This window comes from Sinocyclocheilus grahami, unplaced genomic scaffold, assembly GCF_001515645.1.
Source record: "Sinocyclocheilus grahami isolate Dianchi unplaced genomic scaffold, SAMN03320097.WGS_v1.1 scaffold6.1, whole genome shotgun sequence".
NCBI lineage: Eukaryota > Metazoa > Chordata > Actinopteri > Cypriniformes > Cyprinidae > Sinocyclocheilus > Sinocyclocheilus grahami.
In genome coordinates this window covers 2,215,406-2,230,852 of record NW_015505185.1, presented here as the reverse complement: position 1 = coordinate 2,230,852, position 15,447 = coordinate 2,215,406, and the positions used below count along the sequence as shown (strand labels likewise).

Sequence of the window (15,447 nt, the reverse complement as noted above, 5' to 3'; positions counted from 1 at the left end):
TTTGAGAATTCGCATTTCCCTTGATATCAGCGCCTCACACTCCATCCCAGTAGGTGGCGGAATATGCACCAAAAGCTGGTTTGCCAACCGCCATAAAACATCAAAAGAAGAAGAAGAAGAAGAAGATTCAGTGGTGCACGTTAGTCCGCCCCCTGAACTGACGCTCGCATTTTGATTGGTCGAGACAACTGCTCTTCCGTTGACGACACGGCGCTTATTGGCGGGATGTGTTAAACCAGCTTTATCCACGCGTAGAATAAACAGATCCTCTCAGAACACTTCAGAGAGTAAAACATCTTGAATCGGAGATGAAGACGACATTTCAATGAACTTCGAAAACTCAGAAGTTACTAAAAGCTTTCATCTGTGCCAACACGTTCATTTACGGTAACTTCCAGACCTGTTTCCCTGTTTGTAGCTGGTTGAGATAACTGAGTAAGTTAGACTAGACAGTGATATGCATGACATGGTACAGTTAGGCTACTTGATTACAGTTATTTCAATCTCGATGCCAAACTGTTAACGTTACTTGATAAGCACGTAATATAAGTCAGATACATTATTGTCAGGGATACAAGATACACCGAATTACATTTGAATGCTTTTGTTTGTTTATCTGTAGGTCCAATGACAACATCATTGTGCTTGGTTCAGATTTAACCCCATCACACTCATGGCAGCATGTTTGACAATTTCTTTCACCAAATTGACAAAGGTAGACATTTACAATCATATGAATGAAAGGAAGAATTTTTTTTTTTTTTAATATATATATATTAGTGTTACCATATTTCAAATCTTTGAAACTGATCTGATTTATTGTGAATTAAGAGCTTGGACCTCTTAATCCTGACTGGTTTGAGGAATTGACTGCAAAAGCTTCCAGAGATGAAGGACGTCCTGACAGTTCAAAAGTTGAGGAGGAGGAGACTGTCAAAGTACCAGAGACATCAGCCCTGGCCAGTCAGCTGTATTCTACACCCAAAATATTCAAGCAACGATGCTTTCAGTCCCCTGCTTCCATTCCTAATGAAGAGTCCCCTTATGAAGGTATATCACAGTTGTTGTGTTATGTATGAAGAATGTGTAAAGGACATAGTCCTGTATAATTGTTTTTCTTCCACCCAGTGGCTAATGGAGACTCAACAGCTTTTCCCTGGACAGAATCAAGCCCTTGTTTGTTTGGTTCAGCCAAAGATGGGTAATTATGTTTATGAATTTTATGTGAAAAATTAAAGTCAAGCAGAAAGTTTAATGAAAGTTTTTCTCCTATCATTTGTAGTCAAAGGTTTGATAGATCCTGTGAAAAACCTAGAGATTGCTTTGGTGAGTCAGTTTTAGATTATCGTTCACTTTTCTTTCTTTTAAAAAATGTAAAAACAATAAGATTGTTTTCTATTCTAGTATTAAATACTGTACTTTATTTTTTAACAACTTCCATATGTGACACCACAGGCCTTCTGGACACACCAAAAAGGTCTTTGGTAAGTCAACACAAGTTTACAAATCTGGTCATATTAGGGCTGGGCGATTTGACAAAAAAAAAAATTAAATCTCGATTTAAAAAAAAAAGATTTTTAACTAGTCAACTTGAAAATGTAACTACAACATGATTCAAGTAACTTTTTCTTTATTAACCCTCTAGTTAAAGAAAATTCTATTCCAAGTGCAGCACACATGAAGTTGTCAACATGATGTAAATGTTAAACAAATCACTTGTTAAATATCTTAGCAGAAAAGATGCATGAACTACAACTACATATTGTACAAACTTGTCTTAAACATATTATGTGTTCAGAAATAATACGAGGAAAATGCTTTTAAAAAATCTCAAAAGTCACCAAAGTAATTCAAATTCAAAATGACTGAAGGTATAACACCAGTACTAGGGGTGCTCCGATCAGGATTTTTGAGGCCGATCACAGAAAGCAGTATCTGCCGATACTGATCTTTTTAAGCCTTCTTTTTATCATTTATAACTATTTATAGTGATACTCCAATCAGGATTTTAGACATTTAATCAGGGCCTGTATTTCATTTTTGATAATGGGGGGAATTCCCCTCTTAGGTGATTCTTGTGAGAGGGGAAGCAGCACGGACTGTGCTTTCACACAGGAGCCCGCTACTGATCCGTGGCTGTTTACCACAAACACAACATTTATCCATTATTTTGATTTCAAATCCAAACATTGTCACTGAAAATGCTTTTTCAGCATTTCAGTTCTTTTTTTACACAGTACAGTAATACAATCTTTCACGGACATGTGTAAACACAATAAATATAAGCAACACATTATTAAATGCTTTTTACTTGTGCATTTACTTGTATATTAAGTTGCTCAAGCAAGTGGCAAAACATTTAAACTACTTTTCTTACGTTATCACAAACTTACCATTGACAGAAACAGTCAGCTCTATTGCCTTTCCTTTTGCAATTAAATCTTTATTACAAGCAATCCTGTGGTTCATAAAGAACTTTGTTTTGCTACCTGCCATCTATTATTGCCTTGTTTATCTAAAATTGCTCTTTCCCTTTAAACCTAGCCAAAAAGCCATATGTGTTGACTGTGAAACACAGTAGACTTTAATAATATGCATTTATGGTGTAATTACTACATTTTCGAGTCAATCCATGTTCATATTTACTGCAAACAATGCGCTGTTACTTCACATGTAGCGCAGCAAACATAGACTCGGTGCGGAAACGATCTCTGCACTGCTGCAGACGCACCGCTCCTGGAACACACTGCCGGACAGCAACCGTGTGCAGTGTGCATGCTTTATTAATCTGTTAACATGAGCACGGAAAAAATACGCACCGCATTCGCACTACAAACGGAGTAATGTGAACCTGGCATGATGTGTGTGCGCTGCGAGTGTGCATGAGCGAGCGCTGAATGGTTTAAACACTGGCAAGAATTAAAAAGAAATGCAATTTATAAACTTTAGTGACGATGTGACACTGCCAGTGACAATTCCTGTGTCAACTGTGCAGGATGCAGCTCGCTTATAGACAGACGCGATGTGGTGATTTGAAGACATTTGCGTATTTTGAGAGAGCGTGCGTGCGGTGATTCACTCGCGCTGTTTGTACGCCTTACACAAGGTTTTCAAATTACTTTATAAGTTATTTAATTAAAAAATAGCCATCATAATTATTTCACTATCGCCGGACAGAGACTGAGACGGTGCCGCTGCATGTCGTGCCAAACCTCTCACGGCAGCGTCATCAGCTTGAGATCGTTTTTTTGAGATCGGCCTTTTTAGAGACCGCCAATCAATCATCCCAAAGCGATTATCGGCCGATAGTGATCGGTAGCCGAGCAATCGGAGCACCCCTAACCAGTACACTATTGTTAACTATAAATGTTCTGTATAAACAGCAGCTTTCAGCCTGTCACTATTATGCAAACATGAAATATCAGACATACAGTAGTAGTTCTTACGTGCGCTGACATGTGGTTGGATAGTTATTTTCTCTTTACTGTTATCACCGAAATATTGTATAAGTGTCTAATTCTAACATTTGGTAATATTTCTATTCAAAATCAAAATTGATTCCTCGATTTCTAAAAAATAAAATCGTGGCAAAACATTAAATTCAAATTAATCGATAAAATCGGGAAAATCGCCCAACCCTAGGTCATATCATTTTAATTTTATTAATGCATTTGTCCAAATAAGTGCATTGTCTTCTCAGCAAAATGTTAAAACATTTTTATTTTGGCTAATGTCAGTCTTAAGCAATAAAGCCCTCTTATTTTTGAACCTCTTCAACAAATCCTGTTTCAGGATCATGTCACATTCCAAAAGTAAAGTTGGTTGTAAACACTTTTTCACATTAAGTTCAGATGGCGTTCTAGACATTAATCATAATGCTGAGTTTGTTCTGTTACAGGCACGTTCAGCAAAACAGATATCTGAGAGCCTTGGGGCACAAATCAACCCTGACCTATCCTGGACCAGTTCCTTTAATACACCATCCTCTTTGACTCCCACTGTGATGTTGCGTATGTATGCAAATTAAAGTCTTGTCTCTTTAGATGAATTTAGTAGAGGAGAATGTAAAATGAAATGTGCTAGGGGAAAAAAACAATGAAAAATATAAATGTCGAATACAAGTCAAGAGTGTTAAAGTCATTAAAAAATAAATGCTATTAATCCGTTGTATCTTGAATCCTTCGAATTGCATGTGTTGCAATTCCCCTGGTCTCCTGATCAGAAATGAATTATTCAGCAAGAGTTATTCTTATTTCTCTCTAGCCAAAACTGAGGAACGCGCTCCATCAAGTGGCCTCAAAGACAAGGAAGCAATTGTAAGTGCAAATCTAAATTTCGGTATATATAATGTCAAGAATTTTGGATTATGGTGCCTGAAATGCTACGAGCCTGTTTTTACCAACATGTAATTAATGGTGATGCTTGTTCTTACCTTTATACACACTAGTTTGTGCGGAAACTCTTCCCGTCTCTTTCGAAAGGCTCTGAAAGCAATGCAACATTGAGTGATACGACACTAAAACAAGATGGTGAGTGTGACACCATATATTTGAAACTACAGAAAATAAACAAAATGCTTAATTTGAAATGCATACACATATCATTAACTCCAAGATAATTCTTATTATTCTGATCTTTTCTCTTCAATGATAGCCAAAATTGAGACTATTCAGGCTGATGAACTGGGAGAGAAGCCTGTTTGCTCTCCAAGTACATCTCTTGATACAAGTGGTCTGTGGAAGCAGAAGGTTCCCAGTGCTATAGAGGATGGGGATGTCCGCAACACAGTGCAGAATGTTCTTGATGGTGCTGAGGATGTGTTGTCAATATTCTTCAGCAAAAGCACTTCAACTCTGCGAAGAATCAAAACCAAAGAGAGGATCAGAAGGAGAATAACCGATTCCTCAAAGGATGTCAAATCAGTTGTTCTAACTTCAGAACCAGAAGAGAAATTAATGGATGATGTAGAAACAAAAAGCCCAAGCAAAAATAAAGATGGCATTCAATGGACCCCACTAAGTTTATCAGAATCCATTCTTAATGGAGACTGTCCGGACTCGTCTTTGATAAACAATCACAACACTGCAGCATCCAGTGAAACTAACGGTGATACTGTTTTCAACTGCATTGCAGAAAGTAGCCAAACTTTTTCACAGAGTGTAAGACTCGAGTCTTATCCAGAAGGAGCTCAGCGTCAGAAGTCTTTGTTAGACAAATCGCCTGCTTTCATGCTTTTTAGAAAGCCCAGAAAGTTTGTGTATCAAGTGCAAAGTTCAGATCTGTCAAAGACAGTAACTGGACACAAAGAAACTCAACTAGTATGTTTGGATCAAATGCTCAAAGGTAAGGTTTTCAATGTATTACATTTTCTTATAAATATACAGTATTGTGTGCATATTTTGAACAACATTGTTGCTCTGCATTTTACAGAAAATCCCTCAGTTGAAGAGGAGTCTAGTGACCTTAATGAATCCACAGTCGCCAGTGAACATGCAGTCGATTATCATACACAGCCACAAGACGTCAAACAGTTATCTGCAGAAATCCATGATCTTGATCTTGGATTGGATACGACACAGCTTTCCAAGGCATTTGCAGAGGATTTCACACAAGAAATAATGCCAGGAGCACGGCTTGATGTGACTGTACAGTGTGACCAAAATGGCCAAGTGCAACATAAAGCAGAACTTGAGGAGAAGAACAAAGATGGTAGTCACAAGGACATTTCTAATTTAGCAGACATATCTGTGACCACTCCAAACAAGTCAACAGTCACGCTTACAACTTTTGAAATCAGTCACGACAGTGGTTGCCCCACCACCTTTTCCGATTTGGATGGTACGACAGCCTTGTGCGCAGACATCAAAGAGTTTTTTCCTTCTTTTAAAACGGCAAACAACAAAGACATTTCCATACATGATGAGGCTATAATGAAGGCCAAAGCATCATTAGATGAAGCTGCAGGGGATATTTTGATCAACACCTTAAATGGAACTACTCCAAAACATTATCAGACGATAGAAACATTGTGCAAATCCGTTTCAGGAAGCACTAATCCAAATAGATCGCTCACAGGACAGTCCATCTTCTCTCACCATGCATCAGGAGTGTGTGTTAGTGATGCTCCAAAGAGGGACAGTCCAAAGAGTTTGAAAATTAATATTTCAAGCTGCTCTTCACTGCAGTCAAATGAATCCGATTATAAAACCGGTTCAAAGAGGAATATTACAGTTTCAAATGTTGGCTTTCAAACAGAGACTCTTTTGAAAGAGAAATTGGGGAAAGGTTCAGACTCATCAAAATGCATTCATCAAAATTTGGATTTCAAAAGAAGTGCTGAAAGACAGACTGTGTTCGACATTAGCAGCACACTCAAATCCACCGTAGTGAACTCCAGCCGTGATGGTGATGAGGAGAATGGCACTTTGACAGCATCTCAAAAGGCTGATGTTACAGAATTGTGCAATCTTTTGGAAGAAGCAAATAGTCAACATGAATTTACCCAGTTCAAACCGACAAATCCTCGCTCAGACAACCACACTACAGAGAAAGAGTGGGATCCCGATGTACTCAGTGGAATTGACTTTGATGATAGTTTTAGCTGTGATGTTGTGAAGGGAAAGCATCCCGTCAAGACAGACACTTTTTCAGTAAATGGTTCTAATCACATTCAAATTGAAGATGCTGCCAAATTACCATGCACCATGTCAAAGAAAACACAAAATTCAATGGTGCCTTTGTCAGTGGCTGAAGACGGTTCTTTAGTTGATATGAAGAGTGTACCGTCTTATTTCAGTGATAATACTCCAGTCAATTGTTTTGGTTTTAAAACGGCTAAAGGGACAGCTATAAGCGTCTCAGAAAAGAGTTTAAACCACGCAAGGCACGTTTTTGAAGAGGACGATCAAAAAGACATATTTAATAGGGAAGTCGAGGTGGATGATGGATTAATAAAGCCAGAGCATGCTGAAACAGAGCCTTCAGTCAATACTTCTGACAATATGAACACAGAAAATAAAACCTATGTTCAGACTAAACAAGATGGAAATTTCAGCTGTGGAGATGTAAATAGAGCTTGTAAAGAGATAAATAAGCAACTGGCAGGAAATGAAGGAACAGAGCAGAATTGTTTAGGTGAAAAAACAGATGTTGTTTGTGTTCACTCCAGTAGTCATTTTGGATTTAGTACAGCTAGTGGAGCAAAGCTGAAAGTGTCTGAAAAGGCTCTTTTGCAAGCAAGAAGACTTCTTAATGATGTTGACAGCTTAGAGGAGTCGCAAACTCACAAACTCGTTTTCCATGCTTCTGGAAAACATGATACCTCTATGTCAACAACTAGCCTTAAGAAAACAAAAGCAGTTTCTTGGAGTAATACCTCTATGAAAATAAGTCAGCCACACTTAGTAACTGAAATATCTGATGGTGTGGATAATCCTTCCTTCAACAGTTTGAAGGTCTTTCAAGAACAGAAATCTAGCAGTGATCCTAAAGAAGTTCTTACAAAGATTTTTTCCTCAGAAACTTTATCGCCTCAGTCAGAGGAAGGCTATGGCTTTCAGACTGCCAGTGGGAAAGGAGTTTCCATTTCAGCAGTGGCCCTTAAGAAGGCAAAGGCCATATTTAAAGAATGTGATGAAAATATTGACTTGGAATCTGCGAAAATGGAGGGAGCGAATGGCAAACTGGATGTTGAACTCAAACAAGTAAATCTATTTACTGCAAATTGTAAAAGCATGATATTTTCAAATGGGTCTCTCGTGGAAGCCAACGCTGTTCTCAGAGACTCTGACCTGACTTATGACCTCTCGTTGCAGCCCTCTTCAGTCCAGCAACCCCCTCAGGAAGAAGTATGTGAGGAGAAAGACCTTCAAAGTGAATTTTCTAAGCATCCTTCTGAGTTGCTTCCTCCTAACGGCAACTGTGCTTTCAGTACTGCCAGTGGTAGGAAGGGGTCCGTCTCCGCTGGAGCACTACAGAGAGCTAAGGATCTGTTGTCGGAATCTGTTGATGGTTTCTCATGTGCTGATGGATTTCCAAAGACAAAGCAGGTGCTTGATATCCATATGGACACCAGCTCTGTAAGAAAACATAAAGGATTCTCTACAGCAGGAGGGAAGATGGTGGCTATCTCTGCTGCTGGGCTGCAAAAGGCAAATAATCTCTTTAGAGATTGTGAAGAGGAGAGTTTATCATCTGAAGATCTTCAGCACCAATGTTTCAGTGATCTCTCAAAAAAGCCACTGACTAAGGTACGGGCGGCATTTGCAGGCTGCAGTGATGTCTCCTTCAGCCATGAGCATGAGACTGGGAATTCTTCAGGAAAAAACATAGGATTCTCTACAGCTGGTGGAAAGAAGGTGACTTGCTCTGCTACTGCCCTGCAAAGGGCAAAGAGTCTTTTTAAAGATTGTGAAGAGGAGAGTTTTGTTTCTGGGAGTCTTCAGCATCAAGGCTGTAAAGGTTTTAGCACTGCCAGTGGCAAAGAAGTTACTATCTCTGAAAAGGCACTGAGTGAGGTTAGAGCGGCATTTGCAGGTTATGATGGCACTTCCTTGCGTCATGGACCTGAAAATTCTTCAGGAAACAACATAGGATTCTCTACAGCAGGAGGGAAGAAGGTGGCGGTCTCTATTACTGCACTTCAGAGGGCCGAGAGTCTTTTTAAAGATTGTGAAGAGGAAAATGTATCATCTAAGGAAGTCTTACCTCAAACTAAGAGTTCTGAAAACAGTGAGGACATAGTAGATGGAAACCTAAAGTCTGAACAAATAAACAAGAACAATTATGGTTTCAGCACTGCGAGTGGTAAAGGTGTGTGTGTATCAAAAGTTGCCCTTGAGGAAGCTTCTAAATTATTCAGAGATTGTGATGCCCAAGTTACTGTCACTGATAGCCAGCTGCTACAGGGTGATTCCTCAAAATGCCGTCCTCAACATAAAGACAGACTAACCGAACGCACTCTACACCCTTTGCCATCTAAAGCAACTCAGAATGAACCTGCACAACTAGACTTGCACTCTTTGAATTTTAACAGTTGCACAGATACCCAGCAGAAGTACTTTGAGCAGGAAGCAATGGCTTGCACTAAAGCTTTACTGGCAGATGATGACCTGAATGAATCAGCCAGTTTGGCAATGACAGAGGACAAAAAAATTCCATCTGTTCATGATCTACAGGCACAGGGATCTTTTGCCCAGAACAGAAGGAAGCGTCCATTTGATGCCAGAAACATATCAGGTACAGCCTACAAAATGTTTCATGTTACGAGTCACCTTGTATGAATGAATTTTTTTTTTTTAACTCATTGTATATAATACTTTGTTCTGTTTAGATTCAGGTCAGCCTCCTTTGAAAAGACGACTTCTCTCAGAGTTTGACCAAACGTTAGATGCAAAGACCTCAGGCCTCACACCACTGAAAACCTGTCCAAACGGTTAGATCTTTTATTTATAAATAATGAAAAAAATAAATACTTTTGCATTTTAATTTATTGTGAGGTGCTATGTTTAACCTGTGTATCTTTTACATTTAATCCCTGTTGTAGGAACTCTAAGAGACAGGCGTGTCTTCAGTTATAATGTCCACCTCAAGCCAAATGTCACTGGTCCAGATTGGTAGGTTGTTTTACTGGTTTAATAGTTAACTATTTACCATTTAATATCACAAGACATCTTTAATTCTTACAAGTTATTTTAAATATGCAGGCATCCTGTGGACCAAAAGTCAAATAACCTCGAGCGACCATGTTCAACTGTATCTGTCCAAAACAGACACAACTCAGACCATAAAGGAGGGGTGTTTGTGCCCCCTTTTCAAAAGGGTATGAAGACTGGGACATCAAACTGTCAAGATGTCTCTAAAGTGTCCACTGGTTTTATACCACCTTTCAAGAAGGAAAACAAAGAAACAACTGAGCATAGAAATCAAATAGACCAAAATATGACTTATACATCACATAGTGATAGTGTTGCACAATACTGTGATAGGAAGAGTCTACTTGAGGGTTCTAAACCTAAACCAACCAATTCAGTAGAAAGCATACCTTTGAAAATCATGGACGCTGAAGAGAAAGGTAGCTGTTTACTCTTCTATAATTTTGTATTTTAAATATACATCGCCTCATAGTATTGGGATTGTGCCAATTTGTACAGTCATGTATACAAAAGATAGAGATGAAAATGAATGATTCTGTGAATACGACAATGAATCCTAATTATTTTTCTTGGGATGTTAATAGACCCAGAGGCATGCCGAGAGACCTTGAACCTAGCCAGGGATATGCAAGACATGAGACTCAGAAAGAAGAAAAAACAGTCTATTCGTCCTCTACCTGGCAGCCTTTTCCTTGCTAAAACTTCGGATGTCCCCAGGACAGGTCTGAGAGATGCTGTGGGATGCAAATGTCCTGGTCAATACACACAGGAGGAGGTACATTTTGATAACTTTTTAAATGCCTAATTATTCCACTGTTTTATGTCACTGCAAGACTATACTTTGGAGGAGGTACATTTCAGTTACTATAATTTTTTTTCTATCTTTTTCCATCTCAGCTGTATCAGCATGGTGTACATCACAATGTCTTACAAATAACAAGTGAGAATGCTGAATCATTCAGATTTGACTGTAATGACTTCTTCAAACATGAGCTCCTCGTGGAGTCTGGTGGTCTCCAGCTGGCAGATGGAGGCTGGTTGGTTCCAGACAATAAGGGTACTGTGGGCAAAGATGAATTTTATAGGTAAACATATGGTGTATATTTTAACACTATTAATATAAATAGCATGTAGATCTACAAATACATCTACATGCTAAAATCTTGCAAAATAACATGGAATTAGTTTAGGTAATGTACGTTTTTTTGGCAGAGCATTGTGTGACACCCCTGGTGTTGATCCCAAATTGATCAGTGACGCCTGGGTATTCAACCATTACCGATGGATTGTGTGGAAACGGGCCTCCATGGAAAGAACTTTTCCAGATTTGATGGGTAGCCTGTGTTTGATTCCAGAGCAAGTACTTCTGCAGCTAAAATTCAGGTATTGAATATTACTAAAGCTCATACTTTTTCACCCAAAATTTTTCAAACACCTCTTAACCATTTGGTATTTGCACTTGATCAGATATGATGTAGAGGTGGACCACAGTCAGAGATCTGCACTCAGGAGGATCATGGAGAGGGATGACACTCCAGCTAAGACATTAGTGCTCTGTGTATGTGGTGTTGCTCAAACATGTCAAAATCCCGAAAAGGCAGTGAAAGATGACAAAACTCCTAATGCAAAGATGGAGTCCTGTGTGGTCTGGCTCACAGATGGCTGGTACTCCATCAAAGGCTTGTTAGACCCTCCGCTCTCTGCCATGGTAAACAAGGGCCGTCTCCGAATCGGTGATAAGATTGTGAGCAGTGGAGCCGAGTTGGTTGGTTCCCAAGAAGCCTGTCCTCCACTGGAAGCTCCTGAATCTCTGATGCTAAAGGTGAAGTTAGAGTTCAACTAAGATGATCCATGGTTGCTAAATCCTGCAAGACTTGATTTTATTTGTCATTTTTGAATTTCAGATTTCAGCCAACAGCACAAGACGAGCTCGGTGGGACACTAAGTTGGGGTACCACCGTGACCCTCGGCCTATTAGCCTCCCACTATCATCACTGTTCACTGCTGGAGGTGTTGTGAGCTGTGTGAACATTGTGGTGTTGAGAAGTTACCCCACTCAGGTCTGCTCTACTTCAACTGCTATGAATGAGACACTTTGATGTGTAAAAGCTGAGTGTATAATTTTGCTTTTGTACCAAACAAATGACTGGGTTTGTCATCAAACAGTGGATGGAGAAGAAGCCCAATGGTGTCTTTATATTTCGCAACGATCGTGCAGAAGATCGAGAGGCCAGAAAACACAGCAACTCCAAGCACAAATCCATGGATCTTCTTATTTCCAAAATACAGACCCAATTCGAAAAAGAAATGGAAGGTAGGGTTTTTACTTGTTTTTTTTTTTTAAATTTCATTTACATAAAATTTTTTAGAGGTTTGTATGCAAGCATATAAGGATCACAAGGATTGATGAGTATTTTTCCTCCACGTATAAGGTAAAAAGAAAAGTCGAGGCCAAAGGAGGACATTTAGTCGACATGAGATTGAAGCTCTGCAGGATGGGGAAGAGTTGTATGAGGCAGTGGAGAGGGATCCTGCTGTTGAGGTTAATGAATTTTTTGCTTATTTTCACCAATTGGTAGTAAACACAAAGAAAGTAGTAGTCAATATATCAGCACTGTGTCAATATAACCTTTTAATTAAAAAAAAAAAAAAAATTTTCACATAGGCCCATCTAAGTGCGAGACAGATGGATGCAGTGCATAAGTACAGATGCTGTTTGGAGGAAGAGAGGCAGGCAGAGCTTCAGGAGCGTGTGCAGAAGGTTGTAATGGAAGCCCAGGCGGCCAAGGGTGGGTGTCCTAATCGAGATGTCACTCCTGTTTGGAAGCTCAGCATTACTGACGCCAATGAGCTGCAGAGCAACTGTGGTGAGCCAAGTGGATATCATCTTTACTATTTGTTTAGGTGTTGAATGAGCCAATTTAACCTGTTTTGGCTGGGTACTATTTCATTTCCTAGTTTACACCCTGAATATCTGGCGCCCATCGCAAGACTTGTATGGCTTGCTAAGAGAGGGCCACAGATATAGGGCGTATCACCTGGCCACATCAGAGGGGAAGAAACGCTCAGGCATTGCTCACATTCAACTCACTGCCACCAAGAAAACATTCTTCCAGGAAGTTGAGGTAAACTAAATGTTTAGCTTTGCTCCCACCACAGACTGATTACTTCCCTGTTTTCATTAAAGGCATATGAAATTTTCTTACATATAATGTGATTGAGCCAGGTGTCTCCAGAATGGTTGCATCAGCATTTCCATGCTCGAGAATGCGTACGCTTCAGAGAACTTCAAAACCCTCAATTCAGCTCACCTTGTGGGGAGGTGGACATTGTGGGATGTATTGTCTCCATAGAGGGTAAACCAGGTACATTTAATTAAGTCCCCAACGAGTCTACCACTTAGTTTCCTCAATCCTTTATATCTTCAAACACATTGTGACTGTTTGCATGTCTTCTCAGGCCATCCCCCATTACTGCATCTTGTGGATGAGAACTTTGACCTGGTCTCTGTGAGAACCTACAGTAGTCTAGAGCAGGTAGCTGTAGAGGAGCTGGTAAAGCTGCGAGCACTGGTCGCTCTTAGTAATCTTCAGATGAGACTGCTCTCTGGGCCTGTGCCAAGCCTTTATGGAGGAGAACAAGCAGTATTCTCCGTAAACCCCAAAGAATCCCATCTGCAAGAAGCTATGACTTGTCTGAAGACTTTTGTCCAGGTTAATGAATCGGATTTTAAACTTTTTGTTTTTAAGTACTAGCAAAGAGTGATTCCTCATGTCTTTTGTTGTTGCTTATTATACTTAATGTTCATTGTTTACACAGACTTGTGAGCGTTTTTTCAGCATTGCGGAGGAGAAGGTCTCAGATGTGGTTCCTTCAGGTGTCTTGGGTTCTTTTCAGTCTCCAAGAACTCCTGGCGTGCAGTCTAATCCAAAAATGAATGGCAGAGTTAGTATGAGTTTTCTTTGTATGTGGTGAAAGATTGGTTTTATTATTGGTGCTTGTTACAGCATGCGTCACTGTAATTATTAACTCCAACTGTTTGTTCTGTACACATGAAAGCACCTACATCTTCAGAAATTGTAAAGAAATGTTGGTGTAACTCTTATTGTGTCAGTTACTAATTGTATACAGCTGTTCACATAACACTACAATTTTAATCAGTTTGATCACTTTTATTGTTAAAAAGTAATTTTTATAATAATAATAATAGTGATTGTTGATTGTTAACATTTACTCAATTACATGCAAATATACACAACCAGTCAGTAAGATTTTAAAGAAATTAGTACTTTTATTCATCATGAATTAAACTTACTAATCAGTTAATAATGTTACTAAAGATTTATATTTCAAATAAATGCTGTTCTTTTGAAATTTGTTTGTCAAAAGATTATGAAAAAAATTAAGCAGCACAACTGTTTTCAAATGAGACCTTAATGGTATTAATTGACTTTATTGATCTGTTCATTTTTATTTCATATTTATGTATGTTTACTAGAAACAATACCAATGTATTGTTTCTTGTGTTGAAATTCCCAGGTTACCCCACAGCAGAAAAGCAGTGTTTTCTCGCCTTTCACTCCACTGAATAGGAGAGCTCTTGCATCTGCATGTAACAGCGAGGGAAAAGATCCCAAAAGTTTGAAAAGAAGACGCGGTTTTGATTACCTGTCACGTATCCCGTCCCCTCCACCCCTCACTCCTCTGAAAACTACAGCTTCTCCTTGCATTAACAGGACCTTCAATCCCCCACGGAGATCTGTGACTCCCAAACCTCCACAGAACGAGTCACCTCAAGCCTCATGTCCCCCACCGGGAGAGGAGAAGTGGGTGCATGATGAAGAGCTGGCGATGATAGACACCCAGGCGTTACTGGAAGGCTGATGGGAAAAGTGAGACTCTCCTGGTGAAACACTAAATGTGAGTTGAAACACAAGAATTAATTCCAGCATTCGAGGCATTAAGAACTATGGGTAATGAAAGCACTGTTTCTTCTGTTGGCAGGAATTCAAATGGCACTGCTGTCTTTGCTTTCTAGTTGCCTGGTTTACTGTGGTTCTCTGATGGTAAATAACATGAAAGAGATGCACTTTTTTACAACTACTGTAATCATTTTTAAACTTCTTTCTTGTTATATGTGATTGTACTACTATAAGTACGGAAGTAAGCAATGTTCAGGGAAAAAAAAGTGTAAAGTATATGTAAAAAGTATATGTAAAAAATGTTTATAAATTAAAATTTTTATTAAAAGATGGAAAGTAATTTTGTGCAGGGGTGATGGATATCACAATCTGTTTTCGAAATGTTTCTATTAATTAACAGCAGGTGGCGCCTTAACACTTGCCTTTGACTTGCAGCGAACAGTTCAACTCTGTAGGAAGATTGTGAAATCCTATCTGCCATTTTCATATTAGATCTGAAGAAATGAGAATGGAACAAGTAATATGAATATATTGCTTAATAACCACCAAATATTGGCAGCAAAGAAAGCAATGGGCATTACAAATACACTTCTGACATATCTCTGGCAAACTCGCTGTCAAGCTTATTTAACAGACCGCAAAGGCAGACAAAGGGATTTCTTCTCTTCCAAACAGAACATTGTCATATTTAATAATCTGTCATCAGAATATTACAATTCCAGGCATTTACCCTAGAGAAAATATAGAATGTGGCTGCTTGCTCTTCAGATCAGTTTTAAGGATTTTTGAAATTTAGAAGCCACCCCATAATCTATTCGCTCGTCAAGGAATGCTTCAGAAAACCACAGATATGCCAGATTTGCAGTTAGCTG

The 15,447-nt window shown here is 39.1% G+C and overlaps 1 protein-coding gene across 2 annotated transcripts; it reads left to right on the top strand.

Moving 5' to 3' along the window:
• Positions 1-235: 235 nt before the first annotated feature.
• On the top strand, positions 236-14,897 carry LOC107587266 (BRCA2 DNA repair associated). Of its 2 annotated transcripts, XM_016274994.1 has the most exons (28): positions 236-387; positions 623-715; positions 832-1,050; positions 1,129-1,201; positions 1,283-1,326; positions 1,456-1,484; positions 3,899-4,010; positions 4,264-4,316; positions 4,448-4,529; positions 4,654-5,343; positions 5,431-7,703; positions 7,815-9,237; positions 9,332-9,433; positions 9,545-9,614; positions 9,705-10,072; positions 10,238-10,428; positions 10,551-10,738; positions 10,866-11,036; positions 11,121-11,475; positions 11,558-11,713; positions 11,820-11,967; positions 12,086-12,195; positions 12,319-12,520; positions 12,612-12,778; positions 12,880-13,018; positions 13,113-13,366; positions 13,473-13,598; positions 14,193-14,897. In XM_016274994.1, exons 2-28 carry the CDS (start codon positions 682-684, stop codon positions 14,535-14,537), a joined length of 8,124 nt encoding a protein of 2,707 aa, XP_016130480.1. In that variant the 5' UTR covers positions 236-387; positions 623-681; the 3' UTR covers positions 14,538-14,897. The 2 variants fall into 2 exon arrangements, with proteins under 2 accessions (XP_016130480.1, XP_016130473.1); XM_016274987.1 differs by having other exon boundaries at positions 5,431-9,237.
• The last annotated feature ends 550 nt before the right edge of the window (positions 14,898-15,447 follow it).

Excerpts from the sequence above, each read along its gene's own strand:
- LOC107587266 (XM_016274987.1), top strand. The coding sequence starts at position 682 with ATGTTTGACAATTTCTTTCACCAAATTGACAAAG. Across the intron at positions 4,317-4,447 it reads TCAAAGACAAGGAAGCAATT|TTTGTGCGGAAACTCTTCCC; the intron begins GTAAGTGCAAAT and ends TATACACACTAG. Across the intron at positions 10,073-10,237 it reads CATGGACGCTGAAGAGAAAG|ACCCAGAGGCATGCCGAGAG; the intron begins GTAGCTGTTTAC and ends GGATGTTAATAG.